This window comes from Schistocerca cancellata, chromosome 2 (assembly GCF_023864275.1).
Source record: "Schistocerca cancellata isolate TAMUIC-IGC-003103 chromosome 2, iqSchCanc2.1, whole genome shotgun sequence".
Lineage (NCBI taxonomy): Eukaryota > Metazoa > Arthropoda > Insecta > Orthoptera > Acrididae > Schistocerca > Schistocerca cancellata.
The window spans coordinates 187,556,245-187,583,825 of record NC_064627.1 but is presented as its reverse complement, the minus strand read 5'-3'; the positions used below and the strand labels follow the sequence as shown (position 1 = coordinate 187,583,825).

General features: G+C 38.8%; 1 protein-coding gene across 3 annotated transcripts in view; it reads right to left on the bottom strand.

Moving 5' to 3' along the window:
• The window catches only part of LOC126161504 (disks large 1 tumor suppressor protein), a 935,475-nt gene that overhangs the window by 491,356 nt on the left and 416,538 nt on the right, over window positions 1-27,581 (bottom strand). For all 3 annotated transcript variants that reach the window (XM_049917405.1, XM_049917407.1, XM_049917406.1), the window contains one exon: window positions 26,581-26,680. In XM_049917405.1, the coding sequence (XP_049773362.1) occupies window positions 26,581-26,680 (100 nt within the window). The remainder of the gene's footprint in view (window positions 1-26,580; window positions 26,681-27,581) is intronic.

Here is a 27,581-nt window from a genome sequence, read left to right as displayed (position 1 = left end):
CTGTCATAATCTAATCATTAAGTGGTACAATCATACGTTTAACATTTAACACAATGACCCAAGTATTACAGTTAGAAACCGTGTGTTTGTCTTGAGACAACAAAGCTGACGGCGCGCAAATACCCGGATTTTATTCATCTGGTATTTGAGAATGAAAGCACTTATCGATTTCCAACAAACATTGCAAATAACTTCAAAGCTTTACGAAACGTTTTCTATTTTCGATGTTTAAAGACAATTATTTAACACATGAACTAATTTGTACAGCAATCAGACGTCTGAAACTGTTTTATACATGGGAGTGCGATTCTTTAAGGAATCGGCGGTTTATTGGTACTTTAGCACCTAATTTCAGCTTACTCCTCTAAAATCAAGAAAATATATGGTATTTCATGCATAAGAAGAATATATTTCTGTTGTTATGTATTCTTATTATGTCAGGCAAGTGTCCTTACACACAATTTTGCACGGACTCTAATGATTTGCAAATTTTTATGCGTCAATCGATTTTCCAATAAGAAAATAGTTTGATTTAATCTAATTACTTCATCTTGAAAAGACAGTCTGAGTCGAAGAATTTGACCTTCGTGGCCCTGATGTAGCAACAAATTCAGAGTAGGTTTCTTCTCTGTTAGAAAAGTTTCATTGCTTTTTCCGTTTTACCATTACGTTTAGGTGGCTATTTTCTCTTCAGCTACAGGGGTGGCGGTCTAGTGGTACATTAAACACTGTAGGTACAGTATTCCATTGCAATTCCCTATGAAGCTTAGTACTTAACGGACATATCTACATCGCAGACGTGAAATCCTTATGTAAACAGGAAAAAAAAAAAAATGCGACCCTTGGTGGGGTTTAGTCACTGTACCAGCATACAATACATTAAAATACGTTTTAAAATGATCACTGACGTGGCGTGGTCAGATGAGATAAGGGTCGTATTTTTCCTTTTTACATATGGATGTTATGTCTGCGGTAGTTGTGCCCATTACTGTCTCGGCTGCGCGATACCCTTATTAGGGATGTTATCATATGTTGCTACCATCACACAGATGTGCGGTATTACGCATTAAAGTTTATTATAGAGAATTAGCTTGATAATACCAAAGTGGGCAACATTAGTTAATCACTAAATATGATTTAATAATGTGATTATTTCCCAATAAAATAGACTACGCGGGAGAATTATTTCCCTTAAGAAATTTACAATGGCTGCAGAGCAGAACACATACAACAATATTTTATAGCTTACTTCCGATGATCAAATGAAAGCGTTCGTCACAAGTGCTCCAGAGGAATATTTTTAAAATCCCAAAAATTTACACTGCTCTCAAGCGCCACGCAAAATACTCTGGGGCTACACACAATACATTTTATGTTCTCTATATTTCCTACGTTTCAAAGAATCTGTGCCACTGAAACTTCAAAACACGCTGCATGTTAATGAACACTTTCGCCTTAAAAGTCCACCGTGCACGTACGTTCACAAACAGGATATATACGTTCATGCATTACTCTACCAGCACCTCTCTATCCATTGGCAGCGCGACCAGTTCCAACTAGAACGAAAAGTTGTTCTGCATAACAAACACTCACGGCGTAATACGTGCGGCGAGGAAATTTTCAGCCAGTTAAATAATTCTCTGAAATCATTAACTGCTATATTCGGGCTGAAGTTTGTAGTTGCGCGCCAGAAACTCGGGAATGGCAAACGGTTCAGTGGAAATGAAAAGAAAACAGCGTATGAGAATCATACCGTATTTTTTTGTATGTATACGTAAGTTATAGGCTTGTAAAGTGCCTAACATCCATCAAAAACACAATGACGTCGACATCGTCGCACACGGCTAACTGACTTATTTTTGTGAACCTCGTTTTTCAAATGGAACTCACAGGTTCGTTTCTGCGTCTTACAAAAGTAGGGTTGCCATCCGTCCCAATACATCGGGACCTTCACCATTATGGACCTTCTTGTCCCAACAATATCCAATTTTGTCCCTACTTTGTAAAATACTTTTACGAGCTTGGCTCAAGTACTGAAATAACGCCATACGTTTGCGCGACATGTAAATGCAGCCTCAGTTAGTTTTATTTATATCCACAAGTTGATGTTGACAAGGTCGTCAATATCGACCATACAAGCACCTTTACAGATTTGGCGCCATCATTCGGGAAATTACCAGACCTCACCAACAGTACGGGCGTGGAACTATTTATGTAGCGCAATGTGGAAGAACAGGCAGTTCCCATTTAAATAGCGACCTGATAAAATGATTCTTTCTAATGCAATACGATCGACGAGTGCAAGTTAGTAATGTCTGAAGTGATTACTGGGGGGTGTATAGGGCGTGAATCTATAGTGACGTGTATTTACACGACTAAAGAGTTACTGTAAGACTGTTTATCGTCGAATAAACTTACTGTAGCTCACGAAAATGCCTAAGGATGCAAAGAGAAAGTGTCACTTTTCGGGCAATATCTTTTGTCAATTAAGGACGTACGGATCAGGAAGCGTTGTGTGATATTTGTAGCTGTTTCATCTCAGTAACTCATGTGGGTTAAGGCGGATGTGAGGCATTACGTTTCTTCGAAGAATCATACAAGATGATTCCCGGTAGCATTGACATCAAAGCCTATCTCTATATTCATCAAAGCCTATCTCTATATTCATGAGTAAATAAGATATCGAGGAAGAATTGCTCGTTGCTGCTGCATAAGTAACAGCTGCTTACAAAGTTATCAAGCATCATCAATCCCTCGGTTCTCGACTGTACCGTAAAACTGAATGCCGCAATGTATCCTTGCCTCCAAAGTCGCCCCGAAGCAGTCTACAGCCACGGCCAAAGCTATAGCGATTACTAAGAATATTCTCGGGCCACAATCTGTGTCTGAATGCATAAAACAAAGGCAAGAAGTTTCATTTTACGGCATAGGCAATCATGCATCGATCCACAATGCTGAAAAGATGTTTCCTTCAGTTGTTCACTACTTTACTGAGACTGACTTGCTGAAAAAGGCGACATCTTCCGAAAAATATGGTGTACCAACCGCAACAGGTTCCATGTAATTGTGTTCTAAATAAAAATTGATAATATTAAATAAATTTTTTACTTCACTTCTACCCCTCCCCCCTTCTCAGTGTGTCCCGCCGAGTTTCCAACTATATATGGCAACCTTGTATACAAGACAAGTGACCACCGAGACAAAATCACGTCAATCATATCTACTACAGTCGACTGACGATAATTCGAAGTTCAAGAGACCTACTAAAAGTTTGAATAAATGAGAGCAGATTTAACGAAAGTTTGACTGATCAAGGTGGAATCTGGAAAGAGTCGAAAGTAAAAGTATAATTTAAAAAATGTTACTGTAGTTTCAGTTATGTACGAATTTCTTTACAAAAAGGACGTAAAAAATAATAGATAGAGCTCATATTAAAGGGAGGTTGATTGTTTACATACTTCATTTTTTTACTTATTTTAACATTTCCAGCAAAAAAATTCCGAGAGTACGTTTGAAAACTGCAATTTCATTCATTTTCCCGTGCTGAAAAAAACACCACCATTTTTCTCCACGATTCTTATTGTAAACGAAGTTTTCAGTCAGTGAACTGCTACTCTCTAGCAGTGAACCCTTTTGTGCACACACTAACACCGAATGACGTAGCGTTACTTTAAGCATGTAACCTCCGACAGCTATGCTTTGCCCTTTTCGGTGGCTCACCCATTTCTGCAGCTACGCTCTCTTCGGACGTAACCTCGCCGGGTCCGCTTCTTCCCTTCTTAAAATACGTTTTCAGCAATCTTCTCTTTCTGCTTCATGACTGTCCACATCGTGGTTGGTGAATCTTAAAAGTTTTCATTACGTTTTTTTGGTTTTCCCCCTCCATATTCCACAGTCTCAATGACCTGCCTCTTTTTCTGTGAAAGTAAAATACCTAATTCTTTCAAATAATTTTTACAACCGATTTTTGGTGTTCTGGTACTGCAATAAATTATGCATTGATGAGAAAACAGAAGAGTGTCAAGAAATAATTTAATCTGAACAACTGACAAAATAATTCGAACAACTGAGTGTCCCATAGTCGATAACTTCGAATTTTAGTGTATTTGTCATGATTTAGAAACCGAAAGCAATTTAAACAGCCCAATTGCTGAAGAGCAGAAAGAATACTTCAAATGAGGCAAGAAGCTTTAGGTACATGGTTGGTGAATAATGCAACCAGTCAGTCACAATCTGATGGGTAAATGATCTGGAAAGCTGTCTTTGTCATCCTCAATGATTTGTGGTTAGTTGTGTTGTTCATCAACAATCCTTAACAGCAGGAGTTCTTGAGATCCAGGATGAATAAACTAAAAGTTGTAAGCAAAGTTATCAAGAGTAAATCAAATGCAGTTCAGCACACAAAGTTCTCACGTTTATGCCTACTGAAGTACAGCTATATGTACCAGAAGTATACCTATGAACGAACACAAAAACCTTGTCCCCCCCTTCTCCCACCCACCTTCACACACACACACACACACACACACACACACACACACACACACACACAACACACACACACACAGTCAACTGTTTGTAAACCATCAGAAAATGAAGGATTTCTGCAGCAAGAATTGTGGCAGATAATGTTAAGTTCATTGCCATGTTCATGTCTGCACTGTCTTTTCTACGTAAATACTCGAAAATGGCTTTTTATACCAAAATTAGTTATGTAAGGAATTCTTACTAAATATCACGAATTGGACTGAAAAGTTTTGCCTTCATTCACCATATTTCTAGCTGTTTTGCCCACTATGACGTTCTTGATGACTGCAACTCTGATATTGGTCAAGTCAACCGCTTTGTATTTTGCCAGTGGAATATCATATGCTTGGTTACGTGTACTGTTATCTGATACTCTTTTGTTTCAGTTTGCCACAAACATAACTTGCTTATGCTCAAAAGGTGATAAGGAAGAAGTGATTCACATCCCATTAATGATGACATACCTAGAGGCCTTGGATTGAGGGAGAGATGGGGAAGGAACTTGGCCACATCCTTCTTATAGCAACCATAGTAGTTATTTCACTTAAGTGATTTACGAAACATACATTTGGATGGCAATTTGAATCAGTGTACTCCTGAATGTGATTTCAGTGTCTTGCCACTGCACCAGTTTGCCCTGTCATGCTTACAAATGAAATACTCAAGCAGATCATAGAGCACAAGTTAGCTCTTTGAGCTTACTTGACATGCTGCCACAACACAAACAAACTTGGAACTCACCTTTGTCATCTACAAGCATAATGTGGCACATCAATTCAAGCAAAGGTGCTTGTGCAAACTGCCACATTCTAAAATCACTTTAGTCTCATGCCGACAGAACCACAGCAATGATCAAGCAAACATTTTCCAAAGACACTCAAGTATGCTTGCACATGCAAGTTTGTTAAGCTTGACTTAATGTGGGTAGCCATCTCTACTAATGGGGAGAAAAGAAAACCACAAGCACAAAACCACTAACACCAGAAAATACATTAACTACTTGGGAAGCTCTAAAATTTATTGAAGTTATGACCTTACTTTTCTATGCTGCAAAAAGACTTCTTGTCTAGCATGGGATATTTTACAGTGGCAAGCAACGAGTTACAGACACCACTGAGTACACGTCCTGAGCTTTCACTAGTCAAACCCTCAATAAGCAATTTCATAATGATTCTTTACAGTCGCCCAGACAGGGAGTACAAGAATGGCTCTTTACCTTACCCCACAAATTAATATGTAGTCTAATTTAATACTGTCACAACTGATAAACAGTTATTTTGTGTAAAACAAGCTAAAAATCCATATATTTACTTACATATTGCAATTTTGTATTATACAACAGTTGATTTTATTAAATGACATTTGTTTATGAAATACACATTATTCACACTACCTCTCTAATTAACATAAGGATCCAGAGTTAAACTAAAACTGTTTTCTTACACTGTTTACTTTGCCATCAAAGTAAGATACCACAAACCACAGAAAAGAAAGCAGCGTTCAGAATACGAGATAATAGGTGATAAAACACAGAGAAATCATTAGAGTATACTTCTGCCACAGTCATGACTAAATATGACTCCAACTGACAATACACGTCATCCAAATTTATACATTTCATCTGGTGACTGTGCTATCCTCAGTGTAAACAACTAATACACTTCAACATAACTTGTGAGCAAGCTGAAAAGATTCGTATGAATTTAAATTAGAACATAACTGGCAACTAGAGCAAAATGGCTCTGAGCACTATGGGACTTAACTTCTCAACTAGAGCAGATGACTTAAAAAAAAGGACATTCAATCAGCAATTACAGGAGAATACTGGTGATTTGATAGGTGGCAACTGAACCTATTTCTCAAGGTAAGGTGATAATGATTTGATTTCTTGGAAAATGGCAATGTCAACTGACAATGAAAATATACAAACACACTGGCAGCAAAATGTTATTGCAAACATAATACTTAAAAAGTGTAGTGATAAAATGAACCAAATAGCAACAGAAGTGGCTTATTAAAGATTTGTCATTTAGCTCTAGAAAAATCTTAATTCATAGCACTGCCAAGGAACACAGAAAGTTGCACATGGTACTCTCAATTTTTTGAACTTTTGAGGTTCCATCTTTCATGAGAAGTAAGTTATTGGCCCAGTAAGGTCACTCAGATGGAAACCCATAGAATTTTCATGGAGATTCAGCACATGGCATAGTCACAAAGACTGCCTTCTCCTGGACCAGAAACAAAATAAGAGAGTGTTCAAAAATTCATTCTGATAACCTGACTTCTTTCGATCCACATTGCTGGCAAGACAACAGGTTGATTGGTACCAAGCAAGAGCCTGTTAACTGATTAATTTAAAAATTCATTAATTAAAATGTGATATGAGAAAGGAAGCCATAAAATCACACTAAAGTCACGCTTTCAAAGTGGACTACAGTGTGGAGTGAGTTAAATAATGTCCCCGTTACCCCGTTAATTAACACTGTCAGTCATCAAGATGGTGGGTTGCCTTAAATTTTCTAGCCATTTGGTTCAAATGCTTTGTCCAGCAGGGACTAAGTCACTCAGAAACACCAGCCTGTTGTGTCCTGTGAGAACTGGCAACCAAACGGCCTGGCAGCCTAATCTTCAGATGCCCGAGCCACACCTCCAGTCTGGGCCACAGGAACCGTTATCCCTTCCCCCTCCGGTTAAGTTGGTACAGGGTATCTTTTCGCATATTGTGGAAATGCAATATGGGGGATGCTCATGTTAGTAGAACCCAGAGGACATCATCTCTCAACCCAGTTGTTGTATGCAGTTATTCGGAGATGCAAAGACATGGCTCTTCGTACATAGAGGTAGTGCAGAAGTGGCTGCCATTTTAACCCCAAATGTTCTTTCAGCACCTGAAAGAGGTCTAATGCACTGTGGATTCCTAACGTGTACTATGAATACCAAATGGTATATTTCAGTGACTGTGGTGGTCACTCATATGCTGTTAGGCAAATTTCCACACTCGCATCCAGTTTGGTGGATATGACGGCAGTAATGCAGTCAGCCACATCTTGCCACCTCTACTCCTGCTTCATCCCTCAGCTCTCGTGGTTTACTGCTAACATAATTCAGGCAAACTTCTCATAAGCATATTCTCTCTCTCTCTCTCTCTCTCTCTCTCTCTCTCTCTCTCTCTCTTTCTCTCTCTCTCTCTTGGGTCAATCCTGTACTGTATTGCTACTTGGGATTTCGTAAGTCTTTGTTGTCTACATCTCCTGGCCTAGAGCAGGAGAGAAGTTCACCACTGTGGTGATAATTTCTTGTTGATTGTAGCAGGGCTGCCTCATTTTGTGTTTTTATGGTTACAATATATTTGTAATTTGACTTCTAAAAAGGTCCCTCACTTTCTGTAGCATTCACCTGTCCATTCTCAATTAAAACCTATCAGCAGCGATACAACTATACACCCTGCAGGTAGGTGAAGAATCCAGCAGCCTATTTAGTCAAGGGGCAGTACATCAGCAGGTGAGTGAATACCTCTCTGGTTGTTAGGGAAAAGGTGTGGGTCTTTGATCAAAGTTTCATCCTAGTCACAACAGACAAAGTCCCTGTGTTAATCATGATAAATCTTCATTACATTCAAATGATAGGCACAAACTCCAATCACTAAGCAACTCTAGGATGAGAGGGATTTATCTGTTGTGAGAATGAGTAAAGACGAAAATCTTTGCGCATTCTGTCTCCTTGTTTCCTCAACTGAATTTTCCAATTAATAGAATTCAAATAGTTAAATATTTTACAAAAAAATTGATATCATTTACGCTGTGTCCACAGATGACTATATTGAAAAGAACTAAAATACTGTTTTTTACCATTCCTCTCTGAGTAACTCTTATTATTAGCCTATCTACAGCAAATAGTTTTGTTAACAACTTACAATTTTTCACATTCTAAAGTAATATATAATAATAATAATAATAATAAAGGCTACCACCAAGCATTTCTTTGTTTCAACAGTTACAAAGAAGCTCAATAGAGTAAAAGTAGCCAGTATAGCTAATGGACTGATACTTCACACAGAAGTTAAGTTTCATCATGCAAACATAATTTGAATTCAGAGAAATTCCTGTGCGTTTGTGAATGCACCATAATGTAAAATGCAACAACCACCAATGTTGGAGCTACTGTTTCAGGTAGCCTTCAAAGAATGACTACCTGGTGTGTTACACAGACGTATGTGCTACTGGATCTGACATGGATCTCAACAAAATGAATAATTCAATTTGATAACTTTACTCCCTCAACTACCATAGCCAGACCAAATGAAACATGGAGTTGGATAGATAAAAAATCTATTCACCAAGCAGCAGCAGGAGGAAATATATATGTGAGGGTTAAAGAAATGTGCAAGCTATCAGAGCCAGTGGATCCTCCTCCTGGCATAAGGGTTGAAGGGGAAGGAAGAGAGGTGAAAGAAAAGGAGTGGCTAATGGAGAGAGTTACGGAAAGTCACCCAGAACCTTGGGTCAGTGGAGACACAACAGACTGGATGAGAAGGAAAGACCGATTGCTCGGGACTAGACTGGACAACATTTGAAAACCTGAGAGCTTAAAGGTGGAAGACAGGGTAATAAGCAAGACACAGATTACTGACAAAACATAATGCAAGAGTTAATAAGAGTAGAAAGCCAAGTGTATTGTATGTGGTAGAGGTGGGAGTGGGGAAAAAAAAGGCAGGTCATAAAATAAAAGATATAGAAAACTAAAAGGAAGTAAGAAAGAAATACTTACTAAGAAGAAAATGCTGTGAAATGACACATGTTGTGTACCAGCTGTTATGTAAACACCATTCAGCCTTTCTACACTCGTATTACTACCACCAAGTTATCAGTTAGGATGAAAGGACACTGACAGAAGATGCATATTGGCAACAAACAATACCCTGTTGTAAAGCATGCTCTACAACATGAAAGTCGTGACCTCAGTGCCTGTTTACTGCACATGCCATCTGGATTCTTCCCTCAGACACCAGTTTCTGAGCATTCTGCAAACTGACATTACAACATGTCCTTGGTCCATGCCACACACTAGCCTTAATTTATGAATACACCCAGAAAGATAAGTTCCAACAGCCATTAAAGAAAACAAAAACATCACCATGTAAAAAATATTTATTAAAATATTTACATAAATTCAGTGGCTACTTCTCAACATAGTCACCACCATTGTTGAGGCATTTATTGCAATGGTGCACCATCAACTGTCTTCCCACACCCTACAAGTCTGCTGCCAATATCTGGAGCTACGAAGTCACTTCAGTCTGCATCTCAGCGTCGTTGTGGAAACATTTTCCTGCTGCAGAATGCTTCTTGAGACAAAAGAGATGTAAGTCACTTGGGACATGGTCGGGGCTGTAGGATGAATGATCAAAGATCTCCTACCTGAACTTATTCGACACATTTTGTATGGTGTTGGCTGTTTGCACTGTCGTGCACACAAATGTAATGCCTCTCTGTCAACATAGCATGACTCAGGTTATGGATTGCCCCCCTCAGATTTTTCAATGTCTGACAGTACCGATTAGTATTTACGGATTCCCCTTGTGATAAAAACTCCCACAGGAGGACATCACATCAATTCCAGAAGACAGTGCACAAGAGACTGTCTGCTTGAATTTGGTCTTCACAGGCAAATCATCATGCTGCCAATGCACAGACTGTTGTTTTGTTTTGGGTTTGACATGCTACACCCATGTTTCACCCACAGTGAGAACACGGTTGAGAAACTCATCACCTTTCTCTGTGCCTGTTGTATGAATTTCAATGCTGCAGCCAAAAGTCTCATTTTGTGTTCATCTGTCACTTTCCTTGGCACTGTCTTACACATACTTTGTGAAAACCAAGCCACCAGGAGATAATTTCATGCAACAGTGAGCAAGACAACTGCGGGAACTGATGAGAGAGTTCTGAAACTGTGAAGCACCGGTTCTGCAAAATTTCTATCAGTTCTGATGTCACCAGGGACAGTCAGCCACTACAGTCTTCATAGTGAATATTAGTTTGTCCTTCAGTGAACTGCCTGTGCCATTGGAGCTGACTAGTCACTCATAACGTCGTGTCCACATGCGTGGTACAACTGGCGATGGAGCTCTCCTAGAGACTGCTTCTGAGTGTGCAAAAATCGGATTACTGCATGCAGTTGGTGAGACATTACACTAAAGCAGCCATTTGATCCCACTGCCATCACGAGACTGAAACTGCATGCATTATTACTTTATACCTACTCTCTATTCTTCCAGATACACAATCCTTTCTGACAACTCATGCCATCTTTGGACATAAATGGAACTTACTTTCTGGTTTTATGTTAATTTCTTCGGTCTCTGCATTTCTTCTCAGTAACTATTCCTTTCTTCACTCCCTTTTAGTTTGCTGTATGTATCTTGTATTTTCTGACCTGTCTATTCCCCCACCTCTACCACCTACAATGAACTTAGCTTTCAGGTCTTATTAACTCTTGCATGATGTTTTGTCATTAATCACTGTCTTGCTTATTACCCTATTTTCAACCTTTAAGCTCTCAAGTTTTCAAATCTCGTTCACTGTAGTCCCCAGCAACCAGTCTTTCCTTCTCATCCCATCTGCTGAGTCTCCCCTGAGCTGGGGTTCTGGCTGACTTTTCCACAACTCTCCTTATTTCCTAAACCTCGCCGGTCCTTTTCCTTTGCCCCTCTTCCTTCCCCTTCAGTTCTTACGCCAGAAGGAGGAGCCACTGGCTTCGAAAGCCTGCACATTCCTTTAACCTTCGTATATGTTTTTGCCTGCCACCACTTGGCCAGTAGATTTTTTTCATCGATCCAACTGCATTGTCTCTGTCTATTTATATCTATACACATACTACAGTTAAACAATGGAAATTCCAAGTTCAAATATCAACAATATTATGGAAAAACTGCTGATGATGCAGTGGTGAATGGTGTCAAAGTTGAGTGACTGTAGGAAGATACAGGACAACTTGGACAAAATTTCCAGTTGGTTAATAAATGGCAGATAGCCCTAAATGTGGAAAAACGTAAGTTAATGTGGATGAATAGGAAGATCAAACCTGTAATCTGTGGTGTCATCGCCAGACACCACACTTGCTAGGTGGTAGCCATTAAATCGGCTGTGGCCCGTTAGTATACGTCGGAGCCGCGTGTCGCCACTATCAGTGATTGCAGACCAAGCGCCGCCACACGGCAGGTCTAGTCTAGATAGACTCCCTAGCATTCGCCCCAGTTGTACAGCCGACTTTGCTAGCGATGGTTCACTGGTTTGCAGAGACGACAGTTTAGCATAGCCTTCAGCTACGTCATTTGCTACGACCTAGCAAGGCGCCATATTCAGTTACTATGTCTTCTGAACAGATAATATTGTGACTCATGTACTGTCGAGATCGATGTTCATCATTAAAGATAAGTATCAAATTAATTACGTCCGCTTTCTGAATTCTAATTCCTTGTCATGTTCCAGACCTCACATCAGTATAGTCCTTCCCTCCTCACACCAGCCTGCGTGAGCTAAAATGTGTGCATTTTGGCCTCCACTAGTAACACAGTGTTGGCTCTTCTGCCAACACAACATAATGTTTGGATACGGTATTGTTAGCACCCTGCTTGACATAGTGATGTCATTTAAATATCCGAGCATAAAGTTGCAAAGTGATATGAGATGGAACGAGGTCATGTATGCAAGAGGTGTGCTTGCTTACGTGAATATATATCTGTATCTGTATGTGTGTGTGTGTGTGTGTGTGTGTGTGTGTGTGTGTGCGTGTGTGTGTGTGTGTGTGTTTGTGTGTGTTTGTGTGTGTTTACTTCTGTAAAGAAGGCTTTGGATGAAAGCTCAATGTGTAACAGTCTTTTTGTTGTGCCTGTCTGCAACTCATTGTGTCTTATACATGGTACGTAGCAGTCTATGCTTTTATAACTTACTTGTTGGAGGTTTTTTCCATATACCTCCTGGTGACGGTCAAAGTTTCTCTTGTGGGACATCAGTCATTAGTATAGGAATCTGTGCACTCCAGCCGGCTGGAGTGGCCGAGTGGTTCTAGGCGCTACAGTCTGGAACTGCGCGACCTCTCAGTCATAGTCATTTTGAATGCATTTTTTCAGAGCTAAGTGAATTCGATTGAGGGAAAATTGTTGGTGCTTGTCTGGTAGGTGCTTTCCGTAACCAAGATATGTAAAGTATTCTGTGTTTCTCGAGGCACATATCAAAGATTTATACCGCACACAGGGAAAGTGGAAAAACATCATCTGCTAAGTCAGAATGTGGACAAAAGTGTGTGTTGAATGATCGTGACAGACGCTCAATGACGTGATTGTGATGAAAAATACGAGGACAACAGCTGCAAAAGTCCCTGCAGAACTTAAAGTCGCACTCGAGAACCCTGTCACCACCAAAGCAACATGACAGGAGGTTCAGAAGCAGGGATTTACAGGGCGAGCTGGAATTCCAAACCCACTCATCTGTGATGTAAATGCTTGTAACAAGAAAATGTGGTGCTGAAGCCATAAAACATGAACTATGGAGCAGTGGAAGAATCTCATTTGGTCAGAAGAGTCTTTTTCCACACTGTTTCCACGTTCTGGCTGAATTTACATCAGAAGAGTGGAACATGACAGGTATTTGGTGATGACTTTGGCACCCCTATCACATTATTCCATGGGCCTCATGCTTACTCTGCAAGGACGTGTTACTACCAAGGATTATGTGACCATTTTGACTAATCAATGATACAGTTATGATACAATATTTATTCCCCAACTGTGATGCTGTGTCCCACAATGACACAGTTGCTGTTCACACAACTCAACATCACCCACGACTGGTTCTGTGAGCATGAAGATAAATATTAACATCTCCCCTGGCCGCTACAGTCACCAGATCTCAATACTATTCAGCCTCTGTGGTATACTTTGTAGATAAGGATGCAGGATCACTGTCCACCTCTATCATTGATACTTGAAATTGCAACTATTTTTCAGGAGGAATAATACAGATTTCATACAAAACCATACAGGACCTGTGTTTATCCATTCTGAGATTGCTGGAAACTGTTTTGAATGCCAATGGGTTTCCTACACCATTTCAGACTAGAGGTGGGTCGGACTCGTTCATTCCCGTGAACTACTTCATTCATTTCACTCTTTGCCGTGAAGCGTTCAAATGAAGTAGTTCATTCGTGAAGTACGGAAGCCTAGCGAAGTTGCCCAGTCCGCCGCTCAGCCGCTGCTTCGCTTCGCCTCGCTCGTACAATAAAGCTTCGTAATACTTCACAAATTTACCAACAGATGGCGGAACTATGGAGTAACGTGCACGCAACGTTTTACGCTCTTACAGCGTCTGAGTTATCTTAAATAGAGCATGGTCGAAGGGGACAAAGGAAAGACAAACAGAGAAGGCTGTCACGTATAAAGAAGGTACTACATTTAATCTTGCTTGACATTTTCTCGTGAAGCGCCCAAAAAAGTCTTTATCTGCTAAATGAAACATTATTTGTTGTATTCATGGACTGAAAAATAGGGCTACCAACGAAATGCGGTCCAATTTTATGTTCCTTTTAAAATTTAATCCAAAATAGAATGAGTATGTTTAACACTGTCACAAAGTCTATATACCTACGTTATGTAATTATTCAGAAGTTTTCCTGTAGATTTTATTTTGTTGACAATAATAACCCACTAGATTCAAAACGTAAACTGTCACGTGTAGTCATTGGTACGATTTCAGGTAAAATCCCTCTTTCAGTGTTATTAACAAACCTTTTATTTTCATGTTGGCTGTGCGTGATCACACAGATAGCCTCTTCGTTTCCATCTTTAATATTCATTTGTCTTCAAGCGCTGCCAACGGTAGGCTACCCGTAGACGCGAAGTTTAACTGCACAAATAGTCACGGGTAATGATGTCAGCACTGCAGGTAGCAGCTGACGCTGTCTTCTCCTTGCCCCTCACATCCCCCGCCACTCCTAAACCTATCGTTCCCCACAAACACCGCGCGATTCGTCGACAGGCAGCACAGGGAGGACTGAAGTGAAGGGAGAATGAGTGACGTGGGGGAGGGAGAGGGGAAGAGAGTGAGTGAACTAGAAAAAAGTGTGGAGTGTGCCATCTGTGAAGAGTTTGAAGTACCAGTTCATTGAAATTGAGTGATTAGTTCACACTTCACAGGAGTGAAGCGTTCATTTGAACGACTCATTCACGAGCTCCCCATCACTATTTCAGACATGGTAATGAGTTGTGTTTTTTGCAGTTCTCAATTTTTGTTCAACACCTGTACATACTTAATGATAACTTTTTACATTAAATTATAACATCGACTCAGTTCATGGAGGTTTTCAATAAGAAACACCTACCTGAATCTCCCTCCCACCAGGTTCAGCCTAAAGAATTACAGCAAATAGGACTGACGCATCTGTTGTTTGGCCATGTGTATGGGTATTACATAAAACCAGAGCATTCCTTTATATAATTAATAGTGGAAATTATAAAGAATTGCATGCTATCTTTGATCAATGTCGAAGTTTACAGGACACAATTACACAGAGTACTGAGAAGGCCAGTTGGTACTGACAGATAACTGAGTGCCTATGTCTCACCACCATTTAAACCAGAAGAATTTAGTGATAAGTTAACTAGCATAAGGGCACACCAAACCAGTAATGCTTAGAGTATGAGAGCTAAGCTACCACTATTTCATTGTAAAAATACAGCAACCAGCCACTTTTTACTGCGTTTTATTTATGCCAATATGCATTTCGGGTTTGCACCCATCTTCAGCTGGCAAATTACATGGATCTTCAGTTAGTACAGTAGTACAATCTCGACAGCAGTTTGGATGCTGCAGCAGGCATTCTCCTCTCCTTGTTTTTTCTTGGCTTGTCTTCTTTCTTGCAACAACACAAACACTTTTTATCACGTATTTTACACAGGCGCACTGCGTTATCCGCCATGTTGTCGACGCAGACGCAGTGCGCCTGTGTAAAATACGTGATAAAAAGTGTTTGTGTTGTTGCAAGAAAGAAGAAAAGCCAAGAAAAAACAAGGAGGGGAGAATGCCTGCTGCAGCATCCAAACTGCTGTCGAGATTGTACTACTGTAATAACTGAAGATCCATGTAATTTGCCAGCTGAAGATGGGTGCAAACCCGAAATGCATATTGGCATAAATAAAACGCAGTAAAAAGTGGCTGGTTGCTGTATTTTTACAATGAAATATCATTATCCGCGGCCACGGAGCTCAACAGTCCAAATATAATGGACAAATTGTTAAGCTACCACTTTCTAAGCAAAAATACAATGTGAAATAATCAGTGAGCTGCTGCTGACTATGGGTTTAAGGAGACTAAACATCAAAGGTCGTCAGTCTCCTATTCACCCATAGTACAGAATAAGTGTACCCCATCTGTCTGTGCCTAGAGAAAATTCTATGTGTAAGTGTGAGAAAGTTTTTGAAATATTTGCAAAGAGTGTATCTGAGGCGGGATGTGGGTACCAGTCCAGTATTCACCTAGTGGAATGTGGGAAACCACATAAAACCATATCCAAGCTGGCTGGCATACCAGCCCTCATTATTAACCCACTGGGCAGATTTTAACTGGAGCCAGCGTGCCTCCCTGCGACCCAAAAAGTGGGTGTTGTAACACACACAGCTATACTGGCAGGTAATTATCACTGAGAAAGGGACCACAAAGGGCATCATAACAAGCTGAAAAACAGTAGGTATCAAGCTTACTGCAGAGTATCGCAGATATTCTGTGTAGGAGTATTAATTTAGTCTAAATTAGCAGGAACAGCCTCGGACATTGCTTGGTCTCGACTACAGTCGCCAGGCCGAATGTTCACATGCTATGAATGTGGACTGATCTACATTTGTACAATGGATACATCCTATTAACAAATGCATCATTTTAGCACAGCATCAGGTTTGCTAACAGTTCAGACAAGATAACAGGTTACCAGTGGGAGAACATCAGGAAATTTGCTCCAACCCCACTAACTTAGAAAAGTCTCCATTTAGGTTATGCAGCTACCAGAAAAAAAGGGGGGGGGGGCAGGGGGGACCACTGAGAGAGCAAAATGCCTTGCCATTTGGGCTACTGAAATCCTTGCTGAAAGACTGTGCTTTTAGAAATGAGCTGCTGGGTTAATAGTAGACATACTACCAAAACAAGAAACAAGCACCAACAGATTCCAGAATAAACTGGGAAATGCATAACTAATACTGTATTAAAGTGGCAACTTCCATGCTGTCCACTGAAGGTAACCAACAAAAATTCATCTGTTACGTTCTTGAGCTCCCTCTTTCTAGATCTCTTCCTCTAACGTGTCACAATGATAGCTGCCGTGTGACAAATGGAAGAAAACAAGACCAACAGCACATATATACAACAACTATGACTGACCTGAAACAGTCACTTCAAAGCAGTAGCCAAAACACTGACTGTTATTTTATTTTAATATCACAATGTCGTGACACACCCATAAGGGAAATAGCAATAGGAACAAAAAAAAGACCATGTTTCATTCTAAAGAAGCAATAAATGCTGATGATGGTTCACTGCATGGCTTTCATCTAATCAGTTGTCAACTGCCCTACCCACTGTGCAGCTTTTAGTAAGTGAGTGTTGAATGAGGTATATTATAAGTTGTTTTAATTGTTCTTTGTTTGCTATGCAGTGTACGCTCACGATGTTGAGCTTTTTAAGCTCTTCTTTTTATCTTTTTATGACTTTAGAATGATGTATTTATATTGACAGCTATTTATGCTGACCTGAAAGGTTTTCATATATATAAGTTTATTATTTTATGTTTTAACTCTTTTAATTTGATGTAGTGGTGTCTGTGTTTGATGCCAATTTTCTTTACTCATCCTGACTGAATAGTAAGTATTAATGTGATGTACTCCTTTTGTAGTTATAAGTATATGTAAAATGATTTACTTTGAGAATCTTACAACAACAGAAATTCAATATACATCAATTGTACACTTACTGATAGGCCAGTTGGGTCAACTGAACCCACTGATACCAGATGTTGCCTTTGACACACAACTTAATGACAGTGTGGCATGTGACACCATTCATATGCAAACAGAAAAAGAACACTAATAACATTTCTTTTGCAGCTATAATAATTTTTGGAATGTAGGTTGTGGTTACATACTGCTCTGTAGAACAGCCCAAAGTCTAGGTTAGGTTAGAGGATGACAGTTCGCTTTGGTTTGGTGAAGCCAATAACTGTCAATACGAAATCTTGGATATGGTAACATTCTGATCTATAGGGTTCCACAGGGTAGGTTGGAAGGCGATGATTAGTTTGCGAATTGGCAAAGCCTTATTGAATGTCTCAGTTAATCCGAGCATTTACTGTAGGTTTTCACTTTCCTGCTTGTAACTGTGATGATCACATGTGTCTATGATTATGACCACGTGTATATACACTGATGAACTAAAACCTTATGAGAACAGTACATTATGAGACTGAATTCTGTTAGGTGGTGTTGCAGAAACGGTGTCTCATTAAAGAGCAGAGATGGATGGAGAATCGTTCTAGAACCAATATGAGCCACAAGTGGGGAAAATCCATTTACATAAGCAACTTTGACAAAAGGCAGATGGTTATGGGCTGGCACCTGGGAGCTAGAATCTAGATGCTACTGACAGGAGCATCTAGGGAAAGTTGTTGGTGAATGGTGAAACCACGAGTAAGTGACAATGTGTTGGATATACACACCTCATCACAAAAATTAGATGTTGCAGGCTTGTCCACTCTGTAAAGCAGGATAGGAGGTGATAAGTGGAAGATCTAATGACAGAGTACAATACTAGTGCAGGGACAAGTGTTTCAAGAGTACACCATTCAGCACACACTGTTGAACATGGTGCTCTGCAAATAATCCCTATGTGTTCCCTTGTTGACTCAATGACATCATCAATTATGATTCCAGTGGGCTTGGAATCACTGAGATTGAGCCATGGATCAATACAAAGACTTTGCATGGTCAGATGAATCATATTTCTTGTTACATCAGGCAACTGTTGGACCTGGATACACTGTCATCTACAGGAATGGCTGCTTGAAACATGTACCATGTTACAAATGCAGCCCATTGGGGGCAGTTTTATCATCTCATTATTGTGTCTATGGAATGAAAACTGAGTCTAATCTAATCCATTCAGGACATTCATCTGGGCTTCATGGGACCTGTGGTAGTAGCTCAAGGCACCACAACATCTGTAGCCTGTATGAAAATTAATATTTTCAACATTTCGTGGCCCTGTCACCAACTGTATAAATATTAATTTTAAATTAACAACAGCCTCAGTTGCAATGTTTACCTAGATTTTCCTAGGTTTCAGTTGGGATAACCCAACCTTCTTCAGAATAAAAGGAACTACGAATTGTCCATAATGGGCAACATCAAAAACTAAAAACTATAATATAGTGACACATTGTCATATTGGAATAACTTATCTGGGAAACAGCCTAGGCCCCACTTCGCGACCGCAGTACGGCAGCAATGGATGTTGTACTGGAACTGTTTGATGCCAATTTTTTTTACTCATCTTGACTGAATAATGTATTAATGTGATGTACTCGTTTTGTAGTTGTACGTATATGTAAAAGATTTACTCTGAGAATCTTATTACAACAACAGAAATTCAATATACATCAACTGTACACTTACTGATAGGCCAGTTGGGTCAACTGAACCTACCGATACCAGATGTTGCTTTTGACACATAACTTAATGACAGTGTGGTATGTGACACCATACATGTACAAACACAGTACAACATCTGTTGCTGCTGTACTGCAGTCGCGAAGTGGGGCTGAAGCAGTTTCCCAGATAACTAATTCCAATATGACGATGTTTCAGTATATTATAGTTTTTATTAGTATTTGACGTTGTCCATTATGGACAAATCATAGTTCCTTTTATTCTGAAGAAGGTTGGGTTATCCCAACTGAAACCTAGGTAAATCTAGGTGAACACTGCAACTGAGGCGGTTGTTAATTTAAAGTTAATGTGTCAAAATTATTCTGCTTCACATGTCTGACGTCTTCCTCGAAGTTGATGACATCTTCCATTGGTAAATCTGTATCACAAGGCCAGAATCTGACTACAGTGGTCTGATGAGCACGATAGAGAACTCGTGCTGATGCCTTAACCTGATGAAACACATGTGGGTCACTATCAGCTGCCAGCTCTGCACTACAAACCACCAGCTCATAATTTATTGGAACTGCATGACCTGAACGTAAACATCTTGTCCACATACTTCCAGAAACCTAACAATGACTGGCAGATCCATGCAACGCATAATCACTGCTGCATTATGTTCCAAAGGCAGATCAACACATTATTAAGTTGTTGGTCTTACAGTTTTGGCTGAACAGTGTATATGGTTTCAAAGGACATATTTTTCCAGTTGTTTCCTCACCATTAGTGGTGATCATTAAGTTTTATACCACTTGTACTTACTGTTGCAATCATAATCACTAAGCAGTTTGCAGTGTTATGTTGTAATTTGTATTCCACCTTTGGTTGCAAATGCCATGTTTGAACTTACACTGGAATGTTGTTTTAGACATGTACTTATTGTACATATGTTTTCACAGCCACTATTAGTAATCGTTTCTTCAACCTCCCTGTATCTACAGTACCTACAGTGCACCTGCACAGAATTTTTATTGTACTGTTTAGTGGTCTCTCTTGGTTGTTGCTGTCATGCTATAGAGTTGAAACTGATCACAAGTGTAAGACAAAGCATTTAATCCAGTTGAACAGCCCAAGTGGAAATGCTCCTGTCTTTTATCAATTATCTTTGTAACTCTATGGAAAGTAGCATCAGTACACATATCATCTTAATTCCGTGAATTAACTGTGGCATACATATGTATAGCTTAGGAATGGGAGAAATAAGTGAGCACATGGCGAAGGAATAATAATGAGCAGAAAGAGGATTAAAATGGCAATTTATCAAGCATGAAAACATCTCTGAAAAAAATGTTATAAATACAAGGATTACAAATTGACAGTCCTATTCTTATTTCTCTTCCCTCTTTACACAAGATAAATCAGTTACTCTTCATGCGAAAGAAAATGTATGCCAATTCATCACTTTTCACTTTAAATTACTTTATTAAGGATGTGCTTGAGATACTATTTCCAGTTCTCTTTATATCATGATCACTGTGATAGCTCTTACCTTGCTACCTTTTTATATCTACATTCTGTTTTTCTCATTTCTTTCATCCTTCCATGTGGAGGTGCATATTCCCCTTACATACATGATGTCCTTTTTTCCCCTGTACCTTACATCAGATGCTTCACACTGTACACCAAGATAGCTGATGAGCAGCTGTGCAAGAACAATGTAATTGTATTTTCAATAACTCAATGCTTTTGTAAAAACTGTGAGCACTTTTGTAAAAGCTATTAGTGCCAAGTGTTACATTAATGGTACATGACCAGGACTGGACTTTTGCTGATTATTTTGGACAACAATGAATTTATATACTCTTGTTATTCTTATTTAATGGTGGTTTAACATCTGTTCTCTCATTCATGTGTCAATAGTTGTGAGAAGCAGTCCACTACTGGAAACAATTGAATGTAAGGATTTTTTTCAATAGTCAGACTTTCATCACACCATGGATTTAGAGTAAGTGTAACAATTAAAATACGTTGTCATTCAGGTGGCAAAAATTGTAAATAGTTCCTTCATATATCAACAATCATGTTATTTATTTAGATTTATGCAACATTAATTGTATCAAAGGGACACACAGTACATTTTCATCATTACATAAAAGTGTGGTTGCTCCATTTGCCTACAGAAGGATACTGACATGAATCTGCATAAATGGCATGGAGATTCCCTCCATCCTGACAGAATACAAGAAGCACATGGGTGGAACTGATCGAATGACTCATTAACTGAATCAGTACAGGATAAATATCCATAACAGGAAATGGTAATGGGCTCTTTTTAGCTGCTTACTAGGTGTCACTGTACACAATGTCTGTATATTTTACTGCGAAAATGAAAATACGAATCCTCATGCATATTTTCAAGGAGAAATTGTGCTGGTACACATGAGGAGATATGCAATAGCACTGAATGGACGTGATCCCCACATTCCAGTACTATAGTAGATGAGCACTGGTTTGATGGAATGAACAATCTAATAGTGAAAATACAGGAACTAAAAAAAAGATAATGTGTTGGTATGAACTCTAAGACATCAACACCTACCCATTGCAAGAAATGTAAGTTGGGACTGTGTTGAATGTTTTGCTGCTTATCATAACGGGTAATTTGTTGTTGTTGTCTTTGTTTTTGATTTGTAATTTCTACTCATGTTTCATTTGTTTCTTTCAGTACAAAAACATGTAAACTACGTATATTTTGCTTCCAGTAGTGGTTAGAGTTATCTATAAGATAGAGCAAAAAAACTACTCAACAAGCAGCACCAGGGGAACACACATGCAAAAGGGTTTAACTTTTACAAGCTTTCAGAGCCAGTGGCTCCTTCTACTAGCAGAGAGTTGAAGAGGGGTGAAGGAAAGGGGCTCGAGTGGTTTAGGGAAAGGGGTACAGTTCAAAAAAAGTCACCCAGAACCTTGGGTCAGGGTAGACTTACCAGACAGGGTGAGAAGGAAAGACTGGTTTTCATTGTTGTAAGATAGAGCATATTACACCAGAAAATTAAAAACTGCTTTTTCATTTTCAATGCTTCTTTTACAGTACAACAAACAAGATAAAGGTAAAAACATAAAAAATTAACAAAAATAATTTGGGCACTAATGGATTAATCAGTTCATTCAAAATAAAGATCACATGAATTTTCATTTGTGCTGCATATTCATCATTTTTGGTTTTCCATGACGAATAATGGTACACCTTGTCAACAACTGAGTAAACTAATAGCAGTAGAGACAAAAACTGTAACTGTGAACATTCACTCATACAAATGATTTACAATCAACGTATGTTGATCATTGAGTAAACTTTTATCTCAGTCCAAAAGTATCACAAAGTCTTAAGATTTCCCGTGATTGCTTCAGGTCATCCTATTAACAAAAAGATCGCTATGACACAAGATTCTGAGTAATTTTACTTTGGTTAAATAGCTGCCTTACATCTTTGCCTTTATCTTTCCTGAAAACAAAATGCTAAGAAAAAAAATCATAAACTGTGTCCTCTAAAATAAATTTAGGTTGCATATTCTTAATATGTGGACTATTAAGCTATCTACATCTTGGGCTGTGTGAGTGTCAAATTATAAACAAACAAAACAGAACCTTTATATTTCTCATCACTTCATATTTCATCTGAGCTGCTGTCCCTTTAGTACTACACCCTTGTCGGACATCTGCATTCAGATATTATTTTGATATAAAAATGGGACGATAGGTAATTTTTCTGTTAGTATTAATTACAATTTCCTTTATATTCCATTGCAATCAAATAATTTGTCACAGACAAAACTCATTGGTTTTCACAGGATTTATCTATCTCTAATGGCCTTAAAGTTAGGGAGGAAAGTGTTAAATTCTATTCATTATCAGTCTTCTTACATGAAAAACTTATTCATACTATCTCAAATACATGAATGTGAGTAAATATTGATGAAAAAGTTCAACTTTCTAGGAAAAAATATAATTACGATACACCTACATTCTAATGAGAAAAGTGAGTTTTCAGCCTCCAGTAAAAGGATCTTTTCCTGGATTTAGAGTTTCAAGGTTTACTCCTTACATCCTGTACAATCATAATTTTCATTTTTGCAAACAAATGTGCTATCTTTGTCTACCTCTGTCCATACTCCAGGTCATCGCATATATCTTTAAGTATCACTGCCTAATGATGAAGAGTAGAAATGTCAAATGCATACTTATTCGTTTAGCAACTACCGTAATATTTGACATAACTTCTAATGGAGACAACAACATTTTCTGCAACTTCCTTGCTTATACAGAAATGAAAAGCATTTACACAGCTAAAACATCAAGTTTGAGGTCCTTCAAAATTGTGTAAAGATGAGAGTTGACACTGTGACATGCAGTGAGCAAGCAGTTTATCATCTCCCTATTTTATGAAACTTCTCATTTTTTTAATTCCAGTGGTTACTAAGGTGAATGTGACTGCAACTAATATGTTATCAGTGCTTGTTAAAAATACATACTTCAACAAAATTTTCCATTGTACTGAGTAATCAACGAAAATTTGGGTTCAGGTACAGAGCTACAGATAGTCCACTGCCATACTGATATATCCAGAGCTGTAGCTACAGTGACAGTTTCTGGCTCATTCATAAGATGGCCGGAAAGTCTATACTCAAAATGTGTACACAATCTATTACACGAGGATGTAATTGATCTGGTCCTCATTAATCCAGATTTCTGATTTATCCAGATTAGCAGTTTGTTTCCTTTTCCTTTTTTTTTTTTAAACACACAAATGTGCAGTACATGTGGCACTGTAGGCAGCACAGGAATCATGAGTCACTCATTTCCAGCTACTGTTACTACAGTCAGAGAGTATCTGATTCATACAGAGTTAGGATGTGTACCAGTATTGGTCTTTTGTTTCCACGTTTTCAGTGTGCGTGAATGAAATGACTGCCAAGTAAAAGATAGTGGTTGCTTCAATAGACAAAAAGTTGGAAGCACTAAATGGAACAAACAAAGGAGAACTGATGAAAAACAAGGCTGCAGAATATGGCGCAGTTACACAAATTGTTTTCTTCTTTATTTTTTGGCAGCACAGGAATCATGAGTCACTGATTTCCAGCTACTGTTACTACAGTCAGAGAGTATCTGATTCATACAGAGTTAAGATGTGTACCAGTATTGGTCTTTTGTTTCCACGTTTTCAGTGTGCGTGAATGAAATGACTGCCAAGTAAAAGATAGTGGTTGCTTCAATAGACAAAAAGTTGGAAGCACTAAATGGAACAAACAAAGGAGAACTGATGAAAAACAAGGCTGCAGAATATGGCGCAGTTACACAAATTGTTTTCTTCTTTATTTTTTGGCCTCCTTTTTCTGCAGTTGCAGATATACAAGTTGTATAATGCATATGTTTAGTGTTAGTGAAAGTGCTATACCTTAAAGTTCAACACATATACATGGAAGAACAGGAAGAATTATTTAAACAACAAAAAAACTGTGAGCAATGGTAAGAATTAATAATGTTTATGGTAGTAAATTAAAGTGAACTTTTCATTATCTTAGCAAGCAAAATTTTAAGAGAAAAAGACTATATTGTTACAGTGCCCACTGAAGATGCTTTAGAATAAAGCAAAACACACTTGGTTTTAATTAGACTTTCATACAGTTGCAAAAGAATGTAAGTAACATCAATTGTGTCAGGCTCGAAGAACCACCGAAAAGAAATTGAAAACTTCTGCTTCAAATGATGCCTAAAGACAGTTTGCAGAACTACTGTACAATAAAAAACGCAAGAAATGAAAAACTGGATGAAGCACTATTCACTTGGTTTAGCGAGACAAGAGAGCACGGTGTTCTGAGGTCCAGTCTAATGTTGCAGGAAAAGGCACTAAACTTGAACAGCAAGCTACCGGATGATGATCCCAACTTCACAGCCAGCTGACTGTAAAGATGGAAGCTCAGCAAGGCATATGTCAGCTTTCACTATCAGTTTAAAGATTTTTGGGAGCTACAGTAGCTGCAGAAAACTTCAAAAACATGATTTGAAGAATTTTGTTTCCTCTGAGAACTGAACCCCACACCAGATTTATAATGCAGATAAAATTGTACTTATTTGCTGGGTGTTACCCAGTAATATGCTGACTTTCAAATTAGATGACTCAGCTAGGTGTAATAAGGCTTGTACAGATCAAATTACAATTATGGCTTGTAGCAATGCGTTCGTAGGACACAAAGTCTCTCTCCTGTTGAAAGAAAAATTAATACATCTGCATGCAATGAAAAATGCTAATGGGTCTTGTTTGCCAGTTGTCTACAAATCAAAAAATAATGCATAGATGGACAGTGGTATTTTTAAAAACTGGTTTCATGATGATTTTGTGCCAAGTGTAAGAAGATATTTGGAGGAAGAGAGTCTTCTACCAAGGGCCATATTGTTTACTGACAATGCACTATCACACCCAGGAGTGGCGGAGCTCATCAGTTGTGACATCAGAGTGATATTCTTTTGTCCTAATGTAACAGCTCTTCTACAACCAATGGATCAAGATGCACTGATGAACATCAAACATGTATACTGTACTAAATCACACCAGCTGCTCCCTCTTCTTCAGTTAATTTTCTGGGTAAATTAACTGTATAAAAGGGAGCAACTGGTGTGATTTATGTATTTAAATTGGTAAATATTAAAGAAGTGACTTTTATAGTTGCATCTTTTTGGGGTCAAGTCACCGAACTATCGACTCCGATGTAGATGATAGTGACATAGATGCCTGGTTGCAGTGTGATAGTCATACTGGTTACAGCTTCATGATCAATGACAAAATTTGTATTGCTACCTGTTGTACTACAGAGAATGACAGTGATTTCAAGGGAAGAAGTAATGCCTCCAGAGCTGGATACCCAGTGGACATTAGCCAGAAGACACTCCAGCTGAACTGATGTTAGTGAGATGTCTAGGCAGTTGCGCAGCTCTCAAATGCCACAAACGCTTGAAAAAAACCTTACACACTATTTCAGTAAATAAACATAACTATAGAGTTCAAGTAACAGAAAAGTGTTTCTTCTTAGAGCCACAATAAATTGTTAGTACTCTGTGGTACACAGTAGAGTTCTTGCAAAAAGTAGAATATTTCTGGATTACTTCGGTACTATAAAAAGTGAATGATACCCACATGCATGCCTAATATCTTGTCAGTCAGCCAAGAAACATTCTCAAGCAATCAAGAACTAACAAATGTTAAGTCCCTTTACGTTCTTAAATTACAAAAGCAATTTAACATCCACTTAAGAATGTTAAAACTTTTGTACTATACGAAGTGTTTGCTACAAAATTTAGACATAATTACTCACCTAGAGACGTCTTCTTCACTGACAGCCCGTGGCGTCGATGCCTGCAGTGTCATTGGAGTGTTGAGAGAATCGGAATATGGCATCTGTGATTCTGATGGAGCTGCAACAAGAAAGTATGTTTAAGCAAAAAACTACTGAAGCCCTTTCCTTTTCAAAAAGTGCATTGCAAATGAGTGTGTCAAAATTATAAGTGGAACAGTAAACAGATGTGATCTCCCAATTTTTAGTAATTCAATGCACTGAAACCAGCCTGTGTAATAATGTCTGCCATCGTGGAAATGCCAGTTCAGAATATCAACAATGTGGAAAAAGATAGATTGCTACTTACCATAAACATGATATGTCAAGTTGCAGACAGGCACAATTAAAGGACACTTACACATTAGCTTTCAGCCACAGCCTTCATCAGGAAAGGAGCCACACATACCATTCATTCACACAAGCAAGCACACGACTGCCAACCTCTGCAGCTTGGGCCAGCTGCTGGAGTTGTTGGTCACATGTGCTTGAGGTGCTGATGGATGACGTTTGGTCTGTGGAGTGCTCAACTGCCTGGTCATCAGCGCCTGTACAAAGGCCAAATTTTTACCCAGTCAAACTTCTACACAATCCAATTTCTACACGGTCACTGCCTCGAATGATGATGATGACAATGAAATGATGAGGACACACACAAACACCGTCCTCAGGCAGAGAAAATCCCCAACCCAGAAGGGAATTTAACTCGGGACTCCGTGATCCATAGGCAGCAACGCTAGCCACTAGACCATGAGCCGTGGACTGCTTGAGGTGCGGCTGCTTGTGTGAATGAATGGTGTATGTTCCTCTTTTTCTGATGAAGGCTGTGGCCAAAAGCCAATGTGCAAGTGTCTCTTAATTGTGCCTGTCTGCAACTTAATGTGTCATCTTTATATTAAGCAGCAATATATCTTTTCCTAAATTGTTGATTTTATTTATTTATTTATTTATTTAATATGGTCAGATCTATTGATAATAGTTTA